Genomic DNA, 19,837 nt, shown 5'->3' with positions numbered 1-19,837 from the left:
CTCCTGAGACTCCAATTAGGCGACTCTTATCACTCGAATTCAAAGTGTGTCACACCTCATAAATCCACTCTATAATCATTCAGATGGTATCCAGGCAGAAAGCACACCCGGCTGGCGAGGTTTTACTCTTACAGCTTAACAAAACAGCTTCCAAAAACATACAAAATGACAATCTTCTATTTATATAAATTCCAATAGCCACACAGTTCGTTTCCATTTCTCATTTGTTCCAAATAATAAGGCAGTCCGTCCGGGAAGGTGGTAAACTCATCTTAAATTATGAAAATAAAAAGTTCACTTCCCTTTTCGTAGAACATTTGGGGACTTTACTGCGGTAATTAACTTTGGGAGGAGTCTTGCTTCTTTAAAACAAACAATAAGTGCTTCCGCCTCCGCTCGACGCTCATCACACACCTGAATATCCACACGGCGAGAAAAACTTAGGACCGGAAGGGGAAGGTCAAGAAAGAGAGAGAGTTTGTGTAAAGAGGAAATCAATGCTAGGTAAAACGGTAAAGGACCCCTGGTCCAGTCAAAGGTGACTGGGGTTGCGGTGCTCATCTCTCTTTCAAGGCAAGGGAGCCGGCGTTTGTCCACAGACAGCTTTCTGGGTCATGTGGCCAGCAGGACTAAACCGCTTCTGGCCCAAGGGAAACCAGAGCGTACGGAAATGCCATTTACCTTCCTGTCACAGCGGTACCTATTTATCTACTTGCACTGGCGTGCTTTCAAAATGCTCGGTGGGTAGGGGCTGGGAGAGAGCAATGGGAGCTCACTCCGTTGCGGAGATTTGAACCACTGACCTGATCAGCAAGCCCAAGGAGCTCAGTGGTTTAGAGCACAGCGCCCCCCACATATCCAATCAATGCTAAGGAGGGCATGGAAATAATCTGTCAACAGAAGGCTGTGGCCACATTCACACCTTTAACAAAAAAGGTGTCCCTCGGGAGGTGTTGGGCTCTCCTTCCTTGGAGGTTTTAAAGCAGCGGTTGGATGGTCATCTGTTATGGATCATCTAGTTGAGATTCCTGCATTGCAGGGGGTAGACTAGAGGACCCTTGGGGTCCCTTTCCAACTCTACAGTTCTGTGATGCTGTGATCCTAAGGTGGTGTACAACATTAAGGACACATTTTGCGGAGTATCAATAATAAAAACATAATGAAGGCATAAGAAGACACAATAGAAAAATAAAATGATCCCAATAGCGGTCCCCACACAACAGCATTAACAGTCCATAGGTTACTTAATGGCTAAAGGGCTGGCTAAAGAGGAATGTGTTTGCCTGGTGCCTAAAGACATGGAATGATGGCACCTAGCGAGCCTTTCTAGGGAGGGCATTCCACAATTGGGGAGCCACCACAAAAAAGGCCCCTTCTTGTGTTGCCACCCTCTGAGTCTCTCGGGGAGGGGGACAAAGAGAAGGCACTGTGATGCCACTTTAAACAGTCATGATTCCCTCCCCCCAATAATTGTGGTTAGCGTCATTTTTTAAAATGGCTGACAGTTGTTGGGAGAGACCCCTTTTCCTTTCACACTGCTACCACGCCCAGTGAAGAGGGATTTTGTGAGGGGGAGTAAGGATTGTTCATTTGTATATAAAACAGAGAGAACGGTTGTAACGGCAGACAAAACTTAAAAGAGGAAAATCAAAGGTGTAAAATAGGCACATGGGTTGAAATAACAAAAGTCCCTGTGAAGGGGGGTTGACTGTTAAACCATGGGAAATTGTAGCTCTGTGAGGGGGACCAAGGGCCTACTGACAACTCAACGGTATCCTTAAAAGAAGCACAGCTCCCAGAATTCTTTGGGGGAAGCCATTATTGCTTGAAGTTGCTATCGTAGCACTTTAAATGAATGGGGGGGCGTGTGGCTGCTGACCCACCGGATTTAAGAGTTCGAAATGTCAAAAGCGCTTCTCGTACAGTACCCTAGTTTGCACGTTGCACGAAGCCAAGCCACACAGGCTCCCAGGGACGCTTCACTCCTCGCCCAGTAATTTGCCGCTGTGCTGAGCTAAGCTTGGCTTGGCGTGTCCCCCAAACCAGGGGTCATGGTTGAACTAGCCATGGTTCAGATGAATCATGATTTGGCCTGTGGTTTACGGCTTTTAGTTTGGACAAGCTAGACCCACAAGCCCAGGTTGGGATGGAGTGCTAAGCTAAGCTACGGCTTACAATCATAGAATCCTAGAGCTGGAAGGGACCCTGAGGGTCCTCTAGTCCAGCCCCCTGCAATGCCTGAATCTCAACTAAAGCATCCATGGCAGATGGCCATCCAACCTCTGCTTGGAAACCTCCAGTCTGGAGCAGCAGCCAATCAAACAGGACGAGGAAAGTGGCCACAATCTCTTCTCCCAGAGGCCACACATTCATGCTAATCCAGTGTTTCCCCAACTTGAGTTTCCAGCTGTTTTGGGACTACAATTCTCATCATCCCCGACCACCAGTCCTCCTAGCTAGGGATGATGAGAGATGCAGTCCCAAAACAGCTGGAGACCCAAGTTTGGGAAATGCAGAGCTAAGCCAAGGTTTGGCTTGGCATGACACGTGAACCAGGCTACCTTAACAACAACCCGGTAAGGTGGGTCAGCACGAAACCATTCCCATAGCGGAAAGACGAGATAGATTGGCTAAGGCAGGGGTAGCTTAAGAATACCCCTTATCACAGGTGAGGGGGGGCATTTAGATCCTTCTGAACTACAACTACCATCAGCCCCAGCAAGCATTGCCAGGGATGATGGGAGTTGTAGTTCAGCAACATCTAAGCATGTGGTTTGAACTTCGGGATTTCCTCATCCATAGTGCAGATTCCTTAGCGTTGTGCTCTGACTTTTGAGGAAGGCTAAAAGAGTATTTGTGCGAGGAGATGCTTTGAAGAGCTACGGAGTAAGGAAGGGAATAATATTGCTTGGATGGTGGTAACTGGGCCAAGGGTGTTTGGGTGGATATTCAGCGCTTTGACATTTGACCCATAGTGCAAATGGGAAAAACCACAAAGGAGGCAACCTGTAGGCAAATCGAGCCCAAGAGGGACGTTCAGCAAACCCTTCCCTCCAAATAAATGAGCTCCAAACCTTCTGTCTCATGCTTTCTGTCTAGGTTGTGTGCTTCAGGGGGTGGGTGGGGGCAACCTTTTACGGGTCAAGGCCCACCCAAAAAGGGCCTTGTGTTGGGCGAGGCGAAAAGCGAGGGGCCATTGTTTTCTCCCTCCTGCTGCCACCCCCTTTTATCTCTCCCTTCCTTTGACAGTCATGAGGGTGTGTAGGGAGCGAGCTTCTGATGGAGCTTTTGAAATTATTATTATTATTATTATTATTATTAACAATTTATTACCTGCCCTTCACACCACGACCCCAGGGAGGGTTACACCCATTAAAATGCAATATAAAAAACAGTTCAAAAAAAGTTACGAAAATAAGATGGGTCTTTAAAATATACAGGCACCAAAAGCCAGGGTAAAAAGGTGTGTCTTCAGCATTCACCAATATTAGGTCTGGAACAGGCATCCCCAAACGGCGGCCCTCCAGATGTTTTGGCCTACAACTCCCTTGATCACTAGCTAACGGGACCAGTGGTCGGGGAAGATGGGTATTGTAGCCCAAAACATCTGGAGGGCCGAAGTTTGGGGATGCCTGGTCTAGAAGGATCATTGACACAGACGGTGGGAGGACAAACATTTGGCCCTCCAGCATTTGCTGAACTACATCTCCCATCAGCCATTGGCCATGCTGGCTGCAGCCAATGGGAATTGTAGTTCAGCAGCATCTTGAGCACCAAAGGTTCCCTAGACCTAATTTATGCTGCTCCTTTATTGATGGTCCAAGGTTTTACACATCTGAGGGAAGGTAAGTGGTGGACATCCTTTTAGGGTGGGGGAGCAATGTACTTTAGGTGGGTGGGTCCCGAATCAAAAGTGAGTGTGTTGGCATCAAAATAGGGTGCTGGCAGATAAGCCCCCTTTCTCCTTTGTCTTTGCCCCTTCTCCCCCTCCTCCTCACCAACATGAAACGAAGCTGAGGGCCGCATGAAATTGGACTGAGAATTTTTAAAGAAATGCAGTCACCTTACTTCTTGTGCCATCTTGGCTTGTGACAAATGTCTGATGTTTCAAGGAGGCACCCTGGCAAAGGGACTGCCCAAAGCAGAAGGGGTATAACCTCCGACACACCATCGCTCAGGGTGAGCTCTCTCTTGGCCAGCATCGAGGGGATGCTGTGGCAATGGTATCGTTCAATAAAGATCAGACCTACTGGCTGCTCAAGGATTCTTGGAGGTCTAGGTGGGTCTGTGGAGTGTTGGGAGAATTTGCATTGGCTAAAATTCCCCCTGGTATTTTTTCGTTATCAGTGCTGAGGGCTGTTAGGTGGCACCCCGTTCCCTTCCGAGAGCTACGATTCCCAGGGAAGAGAGATGAATTGTTAAACCACCCTGGGAATTATAGTCCTGTGAGCAGAATTGGGCGGGGGGGGGGTGGTTTTCCTAAAATCCCTCTGAAATATACTCGGAGTCGAGAGTGAATTTCATGCTCTTTATTCAGCTCATAGTCATCAAGGAGGAGAAGAGATGACGAATGGCTCTTTTCCCAAAACCATCTGCTTATATACATTATTTACACAATGGGCCTTGCCTGATTGGCTACTTCAGGGCTACACCTGTGGGCCAATTATATTGTGGATTGACTTCTGCCTGCAGCCTGATTGGCTGCTCCTACAGGCCAATCAGGTAGCAGATTCACTTCTGCCAGCCGCCTGATTGGCTGCTCCAGCAGGCCAATCAGGTTGCGGATTCACTTCCACCTGGAGTTGGATTGGGTAGCTCCCGCTGATTCTGAATCCTATTGTTCTAGGATTCAGCTCAGTACATAACACCCTCTTTAAGGTGGAGTGAGAGGCCCCAGCTGCGCTATACACTTAAACCACTACCACAGCATTTTGAACATATCTGTGCATGCACACAAAAGCTCATACCAATGACAAACTTTGTTGGTTTCTAAGGTGCTACAAAGAGTCGGACACGACTAAACAACAAGGGGCTAGTGTGCAGACCAACACGGCTACCTACCTGTAACTAGCATTTTGAACTGTCCTTGTTGTAGAATTGTAGAGTCATAAGGGACCCCAAGGGTCATCTAGGGGTACAAATATATTATTATTATTATTATTATTATTATTATTATTATTATTATTATTATTATTATTATGTCCAACCCCCTGCAATGCAGGAATCTCTTGCCCAACGTGGGACTTGAACCCGTGATCCTGTGATTAAGAGTCTCATGCTCTACTGTCTCAGGAATAGCTTCCTGTCTATAAACCTGGAGAGCTGCTGCCAGTCCTTGTTGACCACACTGAACTAGGTGGAGGATGATAATGATGATGATTTATTTATAACTGGGCAGTGCGGCCATATGCTCCACCACTGGATGGGAATTGTAGTCTGAAGCAAACAGAGGGCACCAGGTTGGCAATGCTGAAAGCATCTGTTTCAATCATAAGTTCTTTTCCAGCATGCTAAAAACGAATTAAGTTAGAATTAGCAACCAGACTTTTAGGAGTTCACTTCACAGAATCAAGTCCCGTTTGCTAAATCAGAACCCCCGTCCATTTAGGGCAGAGTCAGATTTTCTCCAATTCAAAAATGACAAGGAAGCCTTCGAATGAAAATGTTGCAGTATGAATAACACAGCTTACTAGGTATGTGTGTGTTTGTGTGTAATGAAAAACAAGGGAAGCAATAACAAAAGCATTCGCTGCTCCTTGAGAAAACATTCAGCAACTGCAAAGACCTGGGGACATTTTTTTAAAAAAGAAAGATAAAGATCACGTGATCACTGAGTCATTTCCGGGAAAGGAAGCTCTTCCGGGAAAGGAAACTCTGTGAAAACTGGGAAGGCGGAACTTAACTCGTGTGAGGGAGCCATGGCTGCTTCTGGGGATCTCATCCAGCGTCTCCGTGATGAAGCCACGTGCTGCATCTGCCGGGATTATTTCAAGGATCCAGTGACCATCGCAGAGTGTGGCCACAACTTCTGCCGGTCCTGCCTGACCCATTGCTGGGGGGAATCGGAGGCAGAGGCTTCCTGCCCTCAGTGCAGAAAAACAGTGCAAAGAAGTGGCCTCATCCCCAACCGGCAACTGGCTAACGTGGTAGAAATAGCCAAGAATCCCAGCCTTCAAGAGGGAAAGGGAGAAGGAGGGGGGGAAGGGAGAGTGTGCGAAGAGGCCGAGGGAAAGGGAGAAGGAGGAGTCTGCGAGGAGCACAAGGAACCCCTGATGCTCTTCTGCAAAGTCCACGAAGCCCCCATCTGCCTGTTGTGTGACAAATCAAAGGAACATGCAAATCACAAGGTGATTCCTCTGGAGGAGGCTTTCGAGGAATACAAGGTAGGAGATCCCTGGATATTGATGTGGAGAAATAACTGTAGATTCTTCTTGGGAGGTTTCCTTTTTAATTCTCAGGTCCAAAGCAGGCATGGCATGAATTGGTGGTGGTTTATTATGTAAAAAGCAGCCCAGGGGAAGCCTGGGGGCTCCTGGGATGGCTGGGAGGAGGGAGTTGAAGTCTTTCTCTCTGCCAGGGGGACAAAGGGATCTCCCTTGATATCCCTGAGTAGCATCTGCAAAGACTATGTAGAAGTCTGTAAGCAAGAGGGGACCAACTGGGTCCCTGAGACCCACAGAAAAAAGGTAGCTGGTTCAGGGAGTCATGGACCCAAAAAGGTTGAAAACCTCTGGACTTTTATTTCCCCCAGTAAATTACATTGCTATTACAGCAAGGCCACTGGGTGCAAGAAGCCAGTATAATATTCATCTCCTCTCTTTGTGTCTCAATCAAACCTGAGTTTTTCTTTTCTTTTCAGGGAGAGATCTGTCACCGCCTGGATATTCTGAGGAAAGAGAGAGAGGAAATTCTGGCCTATCAAGAAGATCTGGTCAAGAAAAGCAAAGATCTTCTTGTAAGCACCACTCTTATTATTAGGGAGGGAACAAGCACTTGAAGAATCGAGTAGGGACTGGAAAGTGATGGGGAAATCTACCCATTTCAACTTCTCCCCATTTCTCATTTTTCCATATCAGTCTGTTTATTAATTTATGATTCTGAAAATGAATCGGATGTTTGGGTAGCTACCTCCTTGTATAAATATTTTTATCTGTACTTTAACCTCAGAAATACATTTTTTGTGAATATTACCTGGCTGGGTCAACCTGGAAATTATCAGAGGTGTGAATTTCAAAGGATTGCTCTGTTTTGGTCTCCATATTTTTTCAGCAATAGCAAATTAGGTAAGTTCACCTTTGAATGAAGCTAAATTGAGTTTATTTCCCCTTGTCGTTCATTATGTGAATAGCAGTCAAGGAGAAGCCTGAGGACTAGTGAGCTGAGAGGGTGGAAGCAAATCAGTCCAAATCCGAATTTACCATAAATATTACTAAAGAATTGTGTTTCTAAATGTGTGCTCTCCTTCATTTTTAGGAAGCTCTGGCCATTTTGAACCTTTAAATCAGGCACCCCCAAACTCGGCCCTTCAGATGTTTTGGGACTACAACTCCCATCATCCCTAGCTAACAGGACCAGTGGTCTGGGATGATGGGAACTGGTCCCAAAACATCTGGAGGGCCGAGTTCGGGGATGCCTGCTTTAAATAAAACAGGGTTGCTATGGGGATGAACTCTGCACTATGTCCTCCTCCTCTTTTTCTGCTGCCTTCCTACACCTAAATGGCCCCAGCCTAAACAGAGGGGAGTTTTATGCCCATGGATGTTCTCTGAACAACTTAGAACTCTGGTTATGCCATGTGTCAGGATGTTGTTGCGGCTACTCTCGAGTAAAAGCGCCCGAGTCCGTGCTTTTACTTAACAGTTTTATTGTACATAGTATTTACAGTGCAGAGAAAGCTGAAAACATGACTGTCTAGTCCAGGCATCCCCAAACTTCGGCCCTCCAGATGTTTTGGACTACAATTCCCATAATCCCTGACTACTGGTCCTCTTAGCTAGGGATCATGGGAGTTGCAGGCCAAAACATCTGCAGGGCCGCAGTTTGGGGATGCCTGGTCTAGTCGCTCCCAGAATCTGGCAATGGACTCCGCCTGTTTCACGCCCAGCATAAGAGCTTGGGCACCCCAAAACGGCAACCCCTGACCCTACGTTTGGGTGCCTGACTCAATTTGGGCGCCGGAAGGGGCTGTCTTCCTTCATCCCCTTGCTGGTCAGGCTGGGGCAGGGGCTCTCTAGCGTCACTGAGCCCTTCCTCCACCGCAGCACCAGTGACCTCAATCTCCTCTCCCGACCTGCTGCTGCTGCTGCTCTCGCTAGGCGATGTGCTTGTCAGGAGGAGGGGTGGAGGCTCCCTATACTGAAGTCCCCTGAAACCATGCTCCAACACATGCAGGGAACATCCGTGGCTAGAAAAAGAGCTCCTTGCTTTTGGCTGTAGCTCTCTGCGAAATAGAAATACGAAAAATAAGAAGTGTCCTCCCTGTGGCATTCTCATCATTCTCTTCCTGATGTTTTGAAGGCTGACCATCTTCCACACTCAGACCTCCTCTTTTCTTGCAGAAATTAACAGAAATGCAGAGGCTGAGGACTGTGGAGAATTTCAAAGAACTGCGCCAGTTCCTGGAAGAACAAGAAAAACGTCTGCTGAATCATGTGGAAGAGGTGGAGAAGGAGATTGCAGGGAGAAGGAATGAGCAGCTGGCCAAACTCTCCAGCAATCTCTCCTTTCTTGAGAGGATCATCCAGGAGATGGAGGAAAAGTGTCAGCAGCCAGTGAGTGAACTCCTGCAGGTAAGACGGTGGCAGGAACAGCCCATGGGTCCAGGAAAATGCTGCCTCCAATTCTTTCTGTGCCCCTTTCATGTATACAAGGAGTTCAGGGGCTCAGTTGATGGAGCCTCTAGTCAGGTTTGTAATGGACAGGAAGACCCAAGAGACCTAGGATGCTTAACTCACCTGAATGCAGACTAGAGATTTTTCAGTGGTCTTGATGGAACTGGAGGTGATTTTCTGCTCTTTGCTGATGATTTGTCTCTGAATGCCTCCCCCCTGGGCAATGCTGCCTTCCTGCCCTTTGCTGGGCTTCGCCAAGGATGCACGCAGGCCTCCTTCTGACATGAGTCAGTCTCTTCACCAAGCTTCTCTTCCTGTTCCCTCCACGACTTCAGGGTTGATCCCCTTCCCCATGGATACAGATCAGCCCAAAATGGTGCTTAGTGACCAAAGAGGAAGACAGAGGGACTGATCCAGACTGCTGCTTGTCCCACCCCTTTCCTCCAGGAAAACCCGCTGTTTACTGCTGAATGAGAGTAAACATCAGCCAGGTTTTCTCCAGATTGACATTTGCTTTGATGTTGCACTAAGGAGCAGGTTTTTCCTGAGCAAAAGCGGCAGGGCAAAGCAAAACCCTTGGACCTGTGTTTTTTCTGGGCACAGGAAAAGCAGAAGTGTGGATGAGCCCAAAGAAACACTGAGCTGTTTTATTACCCCTTTGGATTTGAAATTTGGGGACTTCTATGGAAGGCAATTTGGGACAGTGCCCTGGTAGGATTATCCTGTAGGCTTACTTACGTCTGAATTGCACAATGCAACCTGGATTAAAAGTAATAAATTATAATCTAAGACAGGGGTGTCAAACTCAAATTCATCGGGGGCCGCATCAGCAGTTTGGTCACCCTCAAAGGGCCGGGTGTATCTGTAGGACTATGTGTCCACTCTTTATTATCATAAATTATTGTCACTGCATTCAATTATTACTGTTTTTTGTAATAATGTAAGTAATAACTAGCTCTGAAAGCAGAAACATAGTCAGAATAATGGCAAGTAGATATTCAAATGTACAATTATTGTACAATTTATTGAAAAATGATTTTTGGTAACTGCACTGGGTGGCGGAGGCTTGCTAGGGTTTCATGCAGGAGCTTTGCAGAGCTACTAGTACCTGGAGATGCTGGTGTCCTTCTGCATGCAGGACAGATGTTCTGCCAGTGAGCCACCACCCTTCACCAAAGGGACTGGCTGAGGTTGACTCACTGGAGCTGCTCTCCTGGTTCCAGGGTTTAAGGGCCAGAAGTATAAAGCAGCATCCTATGTTTCTGAGGAGAGGGAGGGGAGGGGAGGGAGGGAGGAAGGAAGAAAAGAGGGAGTGGGAGGGAGAGAGGAAGGAAGGAAGGAAAGAGGGGAGAGAAAGAAGAGTAGGAAAGAAGGAAGGGAATAAAGAAGGAAAGAAAAAGAAAGAGGGAGAGAAGACGGAAAGGCAGAAAGAAGGAAGGAAGTAGAGAGGGAAAGAAAGAATAAGAATGAGGGAGAGGAATAAAGATGGGAAGGACGGAAGGAAGGAAGGAAGGAAGGAAGATAGAAAGAAAGAAAGAAAGAAAGAAAGAAAGAAAGATAGAAAGAAAAGAGGGAGCAGGCGGGAGAGAGGAAGGAAAGAGGTGAGAGAAAGAAGAGTAGGAAAGAAGGAATAAAGAAGGAAAGAAAAAGAAAGAGGGAGAGAAGACAGAGATAAAGAAGGAAGGAGAGGGAAAGAAAGAATAAGAATGAGAGAGAGGAGGAAAGAAAGGGAGGGGGGGTCACCGCCTTGATTCAGCGTCAAGAGCGCGAAGGGACCCGGCAAGCTGCCTCCTCCTCCTCCTGCTGTGGCTCGGGGCGCTCCACACAGCGCTGCTCCGGCCGCCTTTCTACCCCCCCCCCCGGCCCCAGCTGTTTGTCGGCGCTTTGTCGGCGCAGCGCTTCAGCAGCAAGGTCCCGCTGCTGGGTCCCGCTGGCTGGGGCGCTCGGCGGGCCACATGACGAGGTCTGGCGGGCTGGATTTGGCCCCTGGGCCTTGTGTTTGACACCCGTGATCTAAGACATGAGATGGGTTGGAATCTTCTGTTGAATCCAAAAATGTGAGATTCCTTTAAATGTTGGTGAATTTTCATAAGGATTTTAAACAAAAATTGCAAACTGATGTGGAAATGTGGAGAACTTGATATTGGAAAAATTGATAATTTCAGATTGGAAAAATAAAAGCTGTGAGAAACCAAAATTGGCTGATTCCGCCATCCCTACCAAAAACCTTGTCATGTGCCTGGCAGACTGACATCCAGGGGCCATGCTGTTCCTCCACTCCAGGGTCTGAGAGGGTCTTCTTAGTGTGGCCTGTGGTGTGCAGTGAATTCCCTTCTCTTTTCCCCTCTAGGATATGAGAAGCACCTTTCAGAGGTAAGTGGATATGGCTCATTCGCATTAGCATCTCTCCATGAGGCCGGGATGCAAGAACCTCAAACATGGCCTTGCAGGGGGCTGCAGTAAAACCAAACCTCACAAAGGAAATAGCACTAATTCAATGGGGAGAATTGGGAGGCTACAAATTCCAAAGCGGGGATCCTGTTGTTCCAGTGAGATGCTGCAGGACTCTGTAGGACTCACACTCTGCAGCATCTCACAGGTAAAAGAAGGACCCCCTCTTTGGAATTTGTAGCCTCCCAATTGTCCCCATTGAATTAGCGCTATTTCCTTTGTGAGGTTTGGTTTTACTTTTGCAATGTGTATAATTTGCTTTGTATTGGCCTGAATGTCCTTTTGATGTATCATTTGATTTGGTTGTGCACCTGTGGAAGATCTGTCTCATCTTCTGCAAACATCTGATTCTAGAGCTAAGGTTATCTTATATATCAAAGCAAGGGATCCCTAAGCTTCAGAAACAAATATTTTGAGTTTACTCAAGTGTTGTTGAGAGAAGGCTGTTTTACTGGCACGCACAACAAGGCAAAGTTACTTTCTTCGGAGCAATTATTGCCTTAGTTGTTTCTTTCTAGACTGACCACTTCAGTCACTCTACAGCAAACACTCTGCTGGCCGTCCCACCCTGTCCCAAGCAAACACCTGCCCCATAGAGCCCCCTTGGGAGGGGCAATTTCTCACAAAGGAGCAGGAATTGGCTGTTTCTGACCATATTCCGCCTGGAGTATTTAAGGTGTCACTCAGGTTCAGAGTAGAGGTTTTAGGGTACATTTCACGTTTGCCAACAGAAGTGATTCTCTGTTTCTTCCTCACAACTTCTCTGAAAGCATCTAGAGCAGGGGTTCCCAACAAAATTTTCTCGAGGACCCCTCATTGAGCCGCTATTGTGACAAGGACCCCCATTAATTCCTAATCCTAAAATTAAAAAGTGAGAGCCAAATTAAGAGTCTTTTTATATTTTATATTTATACGTTTTTTACAGTTCTTCCTCTTCATCTGTAGGCCTTTGTCGTTTTAACGAACCACTTTTTAACCAACGGTCCATTTTTAACTACGCGAACTGTAGCTTCTGCGATAAACAACGCTTTGTTTACAAACACTACTGTTTTGCAAAGAGGCAGCGCGCGCCAGGGAGGAGGGAGGGGAATGGAGAAGACAGGGTACCTGCGCAGTAGCGCACAAATGAAGCCGACGCGCGCAAAGCATCTTGGGGAGGTGAGCGTTAGTAGAATGTGCGCGCTGCCTCTTTGCAAAACAGTAGTGTTTGTAAAGCCCCACCTAACGGCATACAGCAGAACTACTGCCCCTATCTAATTCTAGTTTTGCGCTAGACTCTGCTCATGCAGGAAGCGGCCAAAACAAAAAACCTGTTATCATACGAAATATATTTAATATATTTTTTATTCTAATAGCATCTTGCGGACCCCTCTGGCATAGGTCGCGGACCCCTGGGGGTCCGCGGACCACCTGTTGGGAACCACTGATCTAGAGAAAGGAAATGTGTGCTGTGCTGTCCTCACCCTCAGACACCATATGATTCTGCTTCTTCCTTGAATAGACATCAGTGGGGAGACTCAGAGGCATGGGGTTGCCGTTTTGGCCCTTGGGGGTCTGGCTGAGGAGTCCGTAGTGAGGAGGAAACTCCCCACTCAGTGCCTGCCTGTCCCTCTAGGCTTCCCACAGCCGGCTTCCTCCTCTCAGTTCCTTTCTTTTCCTTTAACAGAAATTGTAGATTTGAATGGGCTGACATTGTTTTTCTTTTCGCTAGGTATGAGAAAAGAGAGAGTCCAGAGAAGCCACTGCCTTTCCCTCCAGAACTGAGGAACTGGATCTTGGAATCCTGTGAACTAAATCACCTTTTGGAGGATGCAATGAAACAATTGAAGGGTAATGAAAAATGGCTGCCAGGATTTCACACTGGGAATTCTATTATTCCTTCAGAACTGAACATGCCAGGCTCTTATTGCATGGAATTGAGTAATCCCAGGAGAACTTCCTTTTTGGTGCTCCAACCTTCATTTCCTGTCCCCCAGAATGGCCCATGTATATTGTGATGCTGGAACCTGTAAAGAATTCCTGAACCAGAGTGTAGAGCAAAGTCAGGATTTTCCCTCTCATTTGCATCTGTTTTCAGTTATACGGAACCTCCTTTTCCTTTTGGATACCAGTCTACACAATCTGGGGTTGTCCTTTTGGAGGTTGTCCTGCTCTGAATGGAGCCAAAGGGCATTAAGAAGCCCCCAATTCCCCCTCTGCCTCCTGCTCAGGCTTGTTTCTCAACAGTGGAGCCAAGGCCTGAGGCGTCTCCTCCTCAGACGTCCCCCTGCAGCTGCCATATCTAGTGCTTCATGTGTCAAAATCTCCTGAAATTTCCCACATTGAGAGTGGATGCAAGAGCACATGAGCCCCAAAGGGCATGATTATGCTCGTTAACAACCTCAAAAATCTGTAGAAGGTCCGTGAGGAAGGACTTGCTTTTGTGTGAGAGCTCTGCCAATCCTTCCTCGTCAACCTTTGCTTCTCCTTATGTTTCACAATCAATTTTGGTTTTAATAATTTACCCCACTATTTTGCTTGGGGAAGATGTTATGGCTGCCTCCATCTCCCCTCTATGTCCTTTTACAGGATTCCTACTGCTCTGCCTCCCCTCCAGTCCAAGAATGTAGAGCCCAATTTCTGTGACAAAGATCAGAGATCTTCAGGATTCATGCTAAAAAAATTAATTCTGCTATTTGTAAGCTTGATTTATGATTGCTGAGTTTTAAAGCTTTAGTTATTTTCATAGATTCTTCCTATGATTTTCTTGTTTTTAATTATTTTTTCTACAGTCGTACCTCGGTTCTTGTATTTAATCCATTCTAGGAATTGGTTTGACTCCCCAAATGGTTTGAGAAACAAGGCTTGGCTTCCGATTGGCTGAAGAAACTTCCTGCAGCCAATCAGAAGCTGCAGAAGCCGTGCAAGATGTTTGGCTTCCGAAAAGCAATCACTCCTGGTTTTCTGTAGTCGGGAGCCAAAACGTTTGAGTTCAAAGGTGGTCGGCTTCTGAGGTTCCACTTTACTATTTAATCATTGTACAGTCAAACCTCAGAAGTCGAACGTAATCCGCTCCAGAAGGATGTCCGACTTCCAAAACGGTCAATTTCTGAGGTGTGGCTCTTGCAACAACTCACTTCCAGGTTTTTGATGTTCGGGAGCCGAAACGTACAGAAACGGAGACGATCGAAAACCGAGGTTTGACCATACAGGTACTTAAATTTAAGGAGGCTATGTTATGAAATGTTACTTTTGTATGGAGATTTATTTCAGGTGGAAGAGTGTTGCCCTTACACTTTATATCTTTTTGCTTCCTCAGATGCTCTGTTATACAGAAAACTGATTCAGAAAGGTAAATTTCCAGGGGAGGAACAATATCACAAGAGGGATGGGGACTGATATTTCATGGGTGTTGAACCGTCTGTTCTGCAGACTTTGGGACCCCCATCAATGGCGTAACTCTGGGTGTTTGGGTTCTTTGTCTGTCCCATGAATGAACTGGGAGGGAGTTTGAAGGATTGGATTTGGGGCAGAGCTCGTCCCTGTGAAGAACCTGCACACCAGTCTGAGTTCCATTCCTGCCTATAGACCTTTATCCTGGTTTCCCCCTCAATTTTATAGATTTTGCTTTCTTAAAATTTATATACTGTTTGATTGTGGGGGAAAGCACAGAACATTAGACTCAGATCTAGAGGCACCTGGCTAAGCTAATCTGCAGCAGAGAATCACAACAGAGCAGCATCTACATACTGTGTAAATCCCTTCTCTTGTGGCTGAACTAAAAGGACACTGGCTCAGCTACAAGATCTTGGAGAAGGACTCTGGGAGGGCAAGAATTAACACCCCCTGCCCTTAAGGAGAGTCCATATGCAGATGTTAAACAGTTTAATAAATTGTTCTGTGCACACTTATGTTCACAAAGAGTGAACATGAGCCCAAATACTTTCATGTGGCAAGCGAGGGAGCAATACGTATTCTTTTTATTCTTTTTTTGGTGAAAGTTAAGAACACTGCTACTAGCAATATATCACAGCTTTTATAGCCTACATAGAGTAGGGGTATTTAAAATGAGTGTCGTCATAGCAATCCGTAGTTAAAAGTAGAAGTTGGCAAATGTGTCCTCTTTTTTGCTCTTCAAAATACAGCAACTCTACACTTGCCTATCATGACTGTCTCAGCCCCTAACTGGTAACCTTTTGAGTTATTCCCCCCTTCCCCCAGGGAACCAGTCTTATGCTATATGTTAAATCCAAAAGAGAAGCATGGAATAAGCAGTCCTTTGTAAAATTCCCCTGCTACCTGCCTCCTCTTCCCTGGCGGCAAGCCCTACACTTCCAAGATGGTAGGAAGACAAGGAGAGACCAAGTGGGTGAGAGAGATGGAGAGCAGGAATAAACAGGCTCCCCACTTGTAGCCTTTTTCAGCCCTCTTCCGTAGCCGGATACGCTGCGTTGCTCCCGGGAAAGAGGGAGGAGTCAAACGGACACCGAGGTTTCTTCCAGAGAAAGAGTTTATTTCTGCCACCTAGTCTTGGCAGAAAGGCACCATGTGATAGTTCACAAAGCAGTGCATCTAACAGCAGATACATAGAGCTTATATCCCCTTTTGGTCCCTCCTTGCCCCCTCCCCAGGAATCCCCAGAAATAATACAGATACATCTAATGCCCGTAAAGGGTTACATTTTGAGTATATCTTAAAGATTCCTGTCCTGCACCTTATCATATACACATTGTCAATGTAAAGCTCTCCTCGACCTAAGTTCGACCCTGGTACCATCCTTGTGCAGGGTTAGAATTCCTGTCTCGCAAGGCCTGTGCGTCAAAGGCTAATGCATCAGCCCTGATAAGACCAGCCATTCTGTCTCCCTTTGCAACTGGCAAGGCCATCCATCTAGCTTCCTTGCAACCTGATAAGGCCAAGCATCCTGTCTTTAATTTGTGTTATGCTTTTGGGCTGAGGGCTCTTCAAGAGAGAAAGAAGGAAAGAATGTGGGACCTAGTTTGGGTAAACTGCAGAATCAGAAATGGGTCACCTCTTCCTTCACTACTAGCAATATATCACAGCTTTTATAGCCTACACAGAGTAGGGGTATTTAAAATGAGTGTCGTCATAGCAATCCATAGTTGAAAGTAGAAGTTGGCAAATGTGTCCTCTTTTTTGCTCTTCAAAATACAGCAACTCTACACTTGCCTATCGTGACTGTCTTAGCCCCTAACTGGTAACCTTTTGAGTTATTCCCTCTTTCCCCCAGGGAACCCGTCTTATGCTATATATTCAATCCAAAAGAGAAGCATGGAATAAGCAGTCCTTTGTAAAACTGCCTTGCCACCCGCCTCCTCTTCCCTGGCGGCAAGCCCTAAACTTCTAAGATGGGAGGGAGGAAGGCAAGGAGAGACCAAGTGGGTGAGAGAGCCGAAGAGCAAGAATAAACAGGCTCCCCACTTAGTGTGATTTTCACTTGTGGGCCCAGAATGTGACCCCCACGAAAGTGACAGGACGCCTAAATGTGTTTTTGTGTTGTATTTTTATGCTGTGAACCATCCTCAGACCTATAGAATCATAGAGTTGGAAGGGACCACGAGGGCCATCCAGTGCAACCCCCTGCCAAGCAGGAAACACCATCAAAGCATTCTTGACACATGCCTGTCAAGCCTCTGCTTAAAGACCTCCAAAGAAGGAGATTCCACCACACTCCTTGGTAGCAAATTCCACTGCCGAACAGCTCTTACTGTCAGGAAGTTCTTCCTAATGTTTAGGTGGAATCTTCTTTCTTGTAGTTTGAATCCATTGCTCCGTGTCCGCTTCTCTGGAGCAGCAGAAAGCAACCTTTATCCCTCCTCTATATGGCATCCTTTTATATATTTGAACATGGCTATCATATCACCCCTTAACCTTCTCTTCTACAGGCTAAACATACCCAGCTCCTTAAGCCGTTCCCCATAAGGCATCGTTTCCAGGCCTTTGACCATTTTAGATGAAGGGCAGTAGGCAAATGTGATGATGATGTTGATGATGATTATTATTATTATTGCAACAGGGGGGTCCTCATCCCCCATCCCAACCAGAGGTCTCCAAAGGAGGGCAGGCACAATACACATCAAATATAAGAAAGTGAAGAAAACTGATTTAAAAACGAACAAGGAAGGTATTTATTCTGATGAAAGTCTGCAAGGAGTCTCAGTTTTGCAGGCGATGCAAAGAAATCGCATTCATCTGAAAGGGAATCTGGGGTTTTCGGGTGTGTTTTTTGGATCAGGATGTCTGTCTTTTTCTCTCTCTGCTGACTCTGCCTAATCTTCTCTTTCCCTCATCTTTCCCCCAACAGCAAATATCACTCTGGATCCAGACACAGCCCATCCCTGTCTCATCCTGTCTGAGGATCGGAAAAGCGTGAGAGGGGGACACAAACCTCAAGCCCTGCCCGACAATCCTGAGAGATTCAATGAGCAGCCTTCTGTGTTGGGACATGAGGGATTCACAGCAGGCAGACATTTCTGGGAAGTCAAAGTGGGAAGTGGGGAAATGTGGGCTGTGGGGGTCGCCAGGAAGTCTGTGAGGAGGAAGGGCATCTTCCCCTTAAGGCCTGAGGAGGGAATCTGGGCTGTGGGGAAGTCTGGAGGCAAGTACTTGGCCTTCACCTCCTCTGATTTCTCTCCTCTGTCCCTGAATAAGAAGCCCAGGAGGATCCGGGTGACTCTGGGCTATGAAGGGGGACGTGTATCTTTTTCTGATGTTGACTCAGGAGCCGAACTCTACACGTTCTCAGGAGCCTCATTCTCTGGAGAGACCCTCCTCCCTTTCTTTACTCTGTGGGAAAAGAAAACCCACCTCAGAATCTCCTGAGGAGACTAAATCTGCCTCTCGGGCCCAATTGGGAGTTTCTCTCCAGACCAGAGTGATTGGTATAAAAAACATTTACACGCCAAGAGCACGTTGGGCAGTTTTTCAAGACCCTTTGAGAGGATTCATTCCAGTCAAAATCAGCAGAAATAACAAAACACAATGGGTTGTTGTTGCTTTGCATTTTCCTTCCTTTCCTCATAATTCCCTCTGCAACTTACTTCCTAAAGAGACAGTCACACATTTAACAGTCCCAATAAATAATATTTTGCTCAAACTGGCTCCCTTACCTTGAATCTTGTTTTCCTTTTGAGATGTCTGATTTGGCAGAGGGCGAGACTCTTAACCCCAGGGTTGTGGGTCTGAGCCCCATGTTGGGCAAAAGTTTCCTGCACTGCAGGGTGTGGGACTAGATGACCCTCAACTCTGCAGTTCTAGGAAACCTTCCTCTCCCCACATGACCTTATACAGCTGAAAAATTCATGCATCATTGGATTAGTAGATGACTAAAAAATGAACCCCTTAACTCACGTCAGGCAGAGTTCCTTGCTCTGGAAACCTTAGACGGGAAGAAAAAAAAAAGGAAATTGAACAGGGTGTCGGCTTCAAATGCCCTCTGCAAATACAGCCCCACCATCTCCACACTTTGACAGAAATAAACCTTATTGCATTGAGTGAGGCTTCTGCCCAGTTATAGGTGTTTCGAGTTTATGCATTAATGTTCCTTATTTATAGGCTGGACATGTTCAAGAATGCTGTTTGAAGGTGCACAACACAGTGTGACGTTAAATGACACAATGGATGAAACATCAGAGCTTAGATTGAACCTTTTTTAAAGTAGACCATGCTGGAAACAGGCATACATAGAACTGAGCAAATGCCAATATTCCATGAGGTTGCAGAGCAGAGAGGCAGAGAGAGAGAGAGAGAGAGAGAGAGAGAGACCCCAATAAGGGGTATTCTATCACTGCGGCTCAGAGCTGCCTTGGGCTCATCCGCAACTGTCTCCTAGTAACAGTCACTCCGTCAAGCCCCCTGCACTGTTTCTACCCCAACTGGCCATAACTTTGAGAATTAGTACCTGAGCTTATTCCTTTCCTCCTCCCTCCCCATTCCCCTTTCCTTTTATGTCACCTATTTTAACTTGTTTTTCATTGATCTGTGAAACTGCATTCTTATTTCCTCACAAACAGATACCTGTGTTCAAAGAAAGTGGTTTGAGAAGCACATTCACATTAAATCAAGCATTTCTGCAGCCAGCAAGTTTTCAAACCGTAGTGATGGGTGGAGCAGAGAATCAAACTGCTATGACTGTCGGAAACACAGCTTAAATAATGGCAAGGTGCTAGCAGGTGCTAGCAACGTGGGTACCTAGTGCTGTTGAAATCGCTTATTCCTCCCTTGCGCCACTTTTTATCCAAAACAGCTCTGTGAGGTTTACTCTCTAGGAAAAGCTTTTCCCACAGTAGAAGCACTTGTGCGCTTTCTGCTTAGTGTGCATCTTACAATGCAACTGAACCTCTTTGTGCACTCGGGAAACTCGTATGCTTCCTCTCCCATGTGCATCCTCTAGTGTTCAGCCAGGGCGGATTCTCGCTTGAAGCTCTCCACACACACGGGGCGCATTCGTAGGGATATTATTCAGCATTCAGCCTCCCCAGACCCAAACACTGCTGGTCGTTCCTCCCATGATTTGAGGAGAAGGGCTTTTCTGCTCCAAAGTGCATGAGGCTTTC

At 46.5% G+C, this 19,837-nt stretch overlaps 1 protein-coding gene across 4 annotated transcripts; it reads left to right on the top strand.

The window, feature by feature from the left end:
* The first annotated feature begins 5,846 nt into the window (after positions 1-5,846).
* On the top strand, positions 5,847-18,378 carry LOC118080227 (zinc finger protein RFP). 4 transcript variants are annotated; one of them, XM_060270767.2, is made up of 7 exons: positions 5,847-6,383; positions 6,860-6,955; positions 8,559-8,789; positions 11,182-11,204; positions 12,994-13,112; positions 14,581-14,613; positions 17,587-18,378. In XM_060270767.2, the coding sequence occupies exons 1-7, from the start codon at positions 5,919-5,921 to the stop codon at positions 18,102-18,104; spliced, it is 1,485 nt and encodes a 494-aa protein (XP_060126750.2). In that variant the 5' UTR covers positions 5,847-5,918; the 3' UTR covers positions 18,105-18,378. The 4 variants fall into 4 exon arrangements, with proteins under 4 accessions (XP_060126750.2, XP_088520207.1, XP_088520206.1 ...); XM_088664081.1 differs by having other exon boundaries at positions 5,886-6,383; positions 10,997-11,204; XM_088664080.1 differs by having other exon boundaries at positions 5,886-6,383; positions 6,860-7,283.
* Positions 18,379-19,837: the final 1,459 nt, after the last annotated feature.

Source organism: Zootoca vivipara, chromosome 2 (assembly GCF_965207765.1).
Source record: "Zootoca vivipara chromosome 2, rZooViv2.hap1.1, whole genome shotgun sequence".
In the NCBI taxonomy this organism is placed as follows: domain Eukaryota; kingdom Metazoa; phylum Chordata; class Lepidosauria; order Squamata; family Lacertidae; genus Zootoca; species Zootoca vivipara.
Note: the sequence above shows the minus strand (reverse complement) of the source record. Positions and strands in the feature narration are given on the sequence as shown.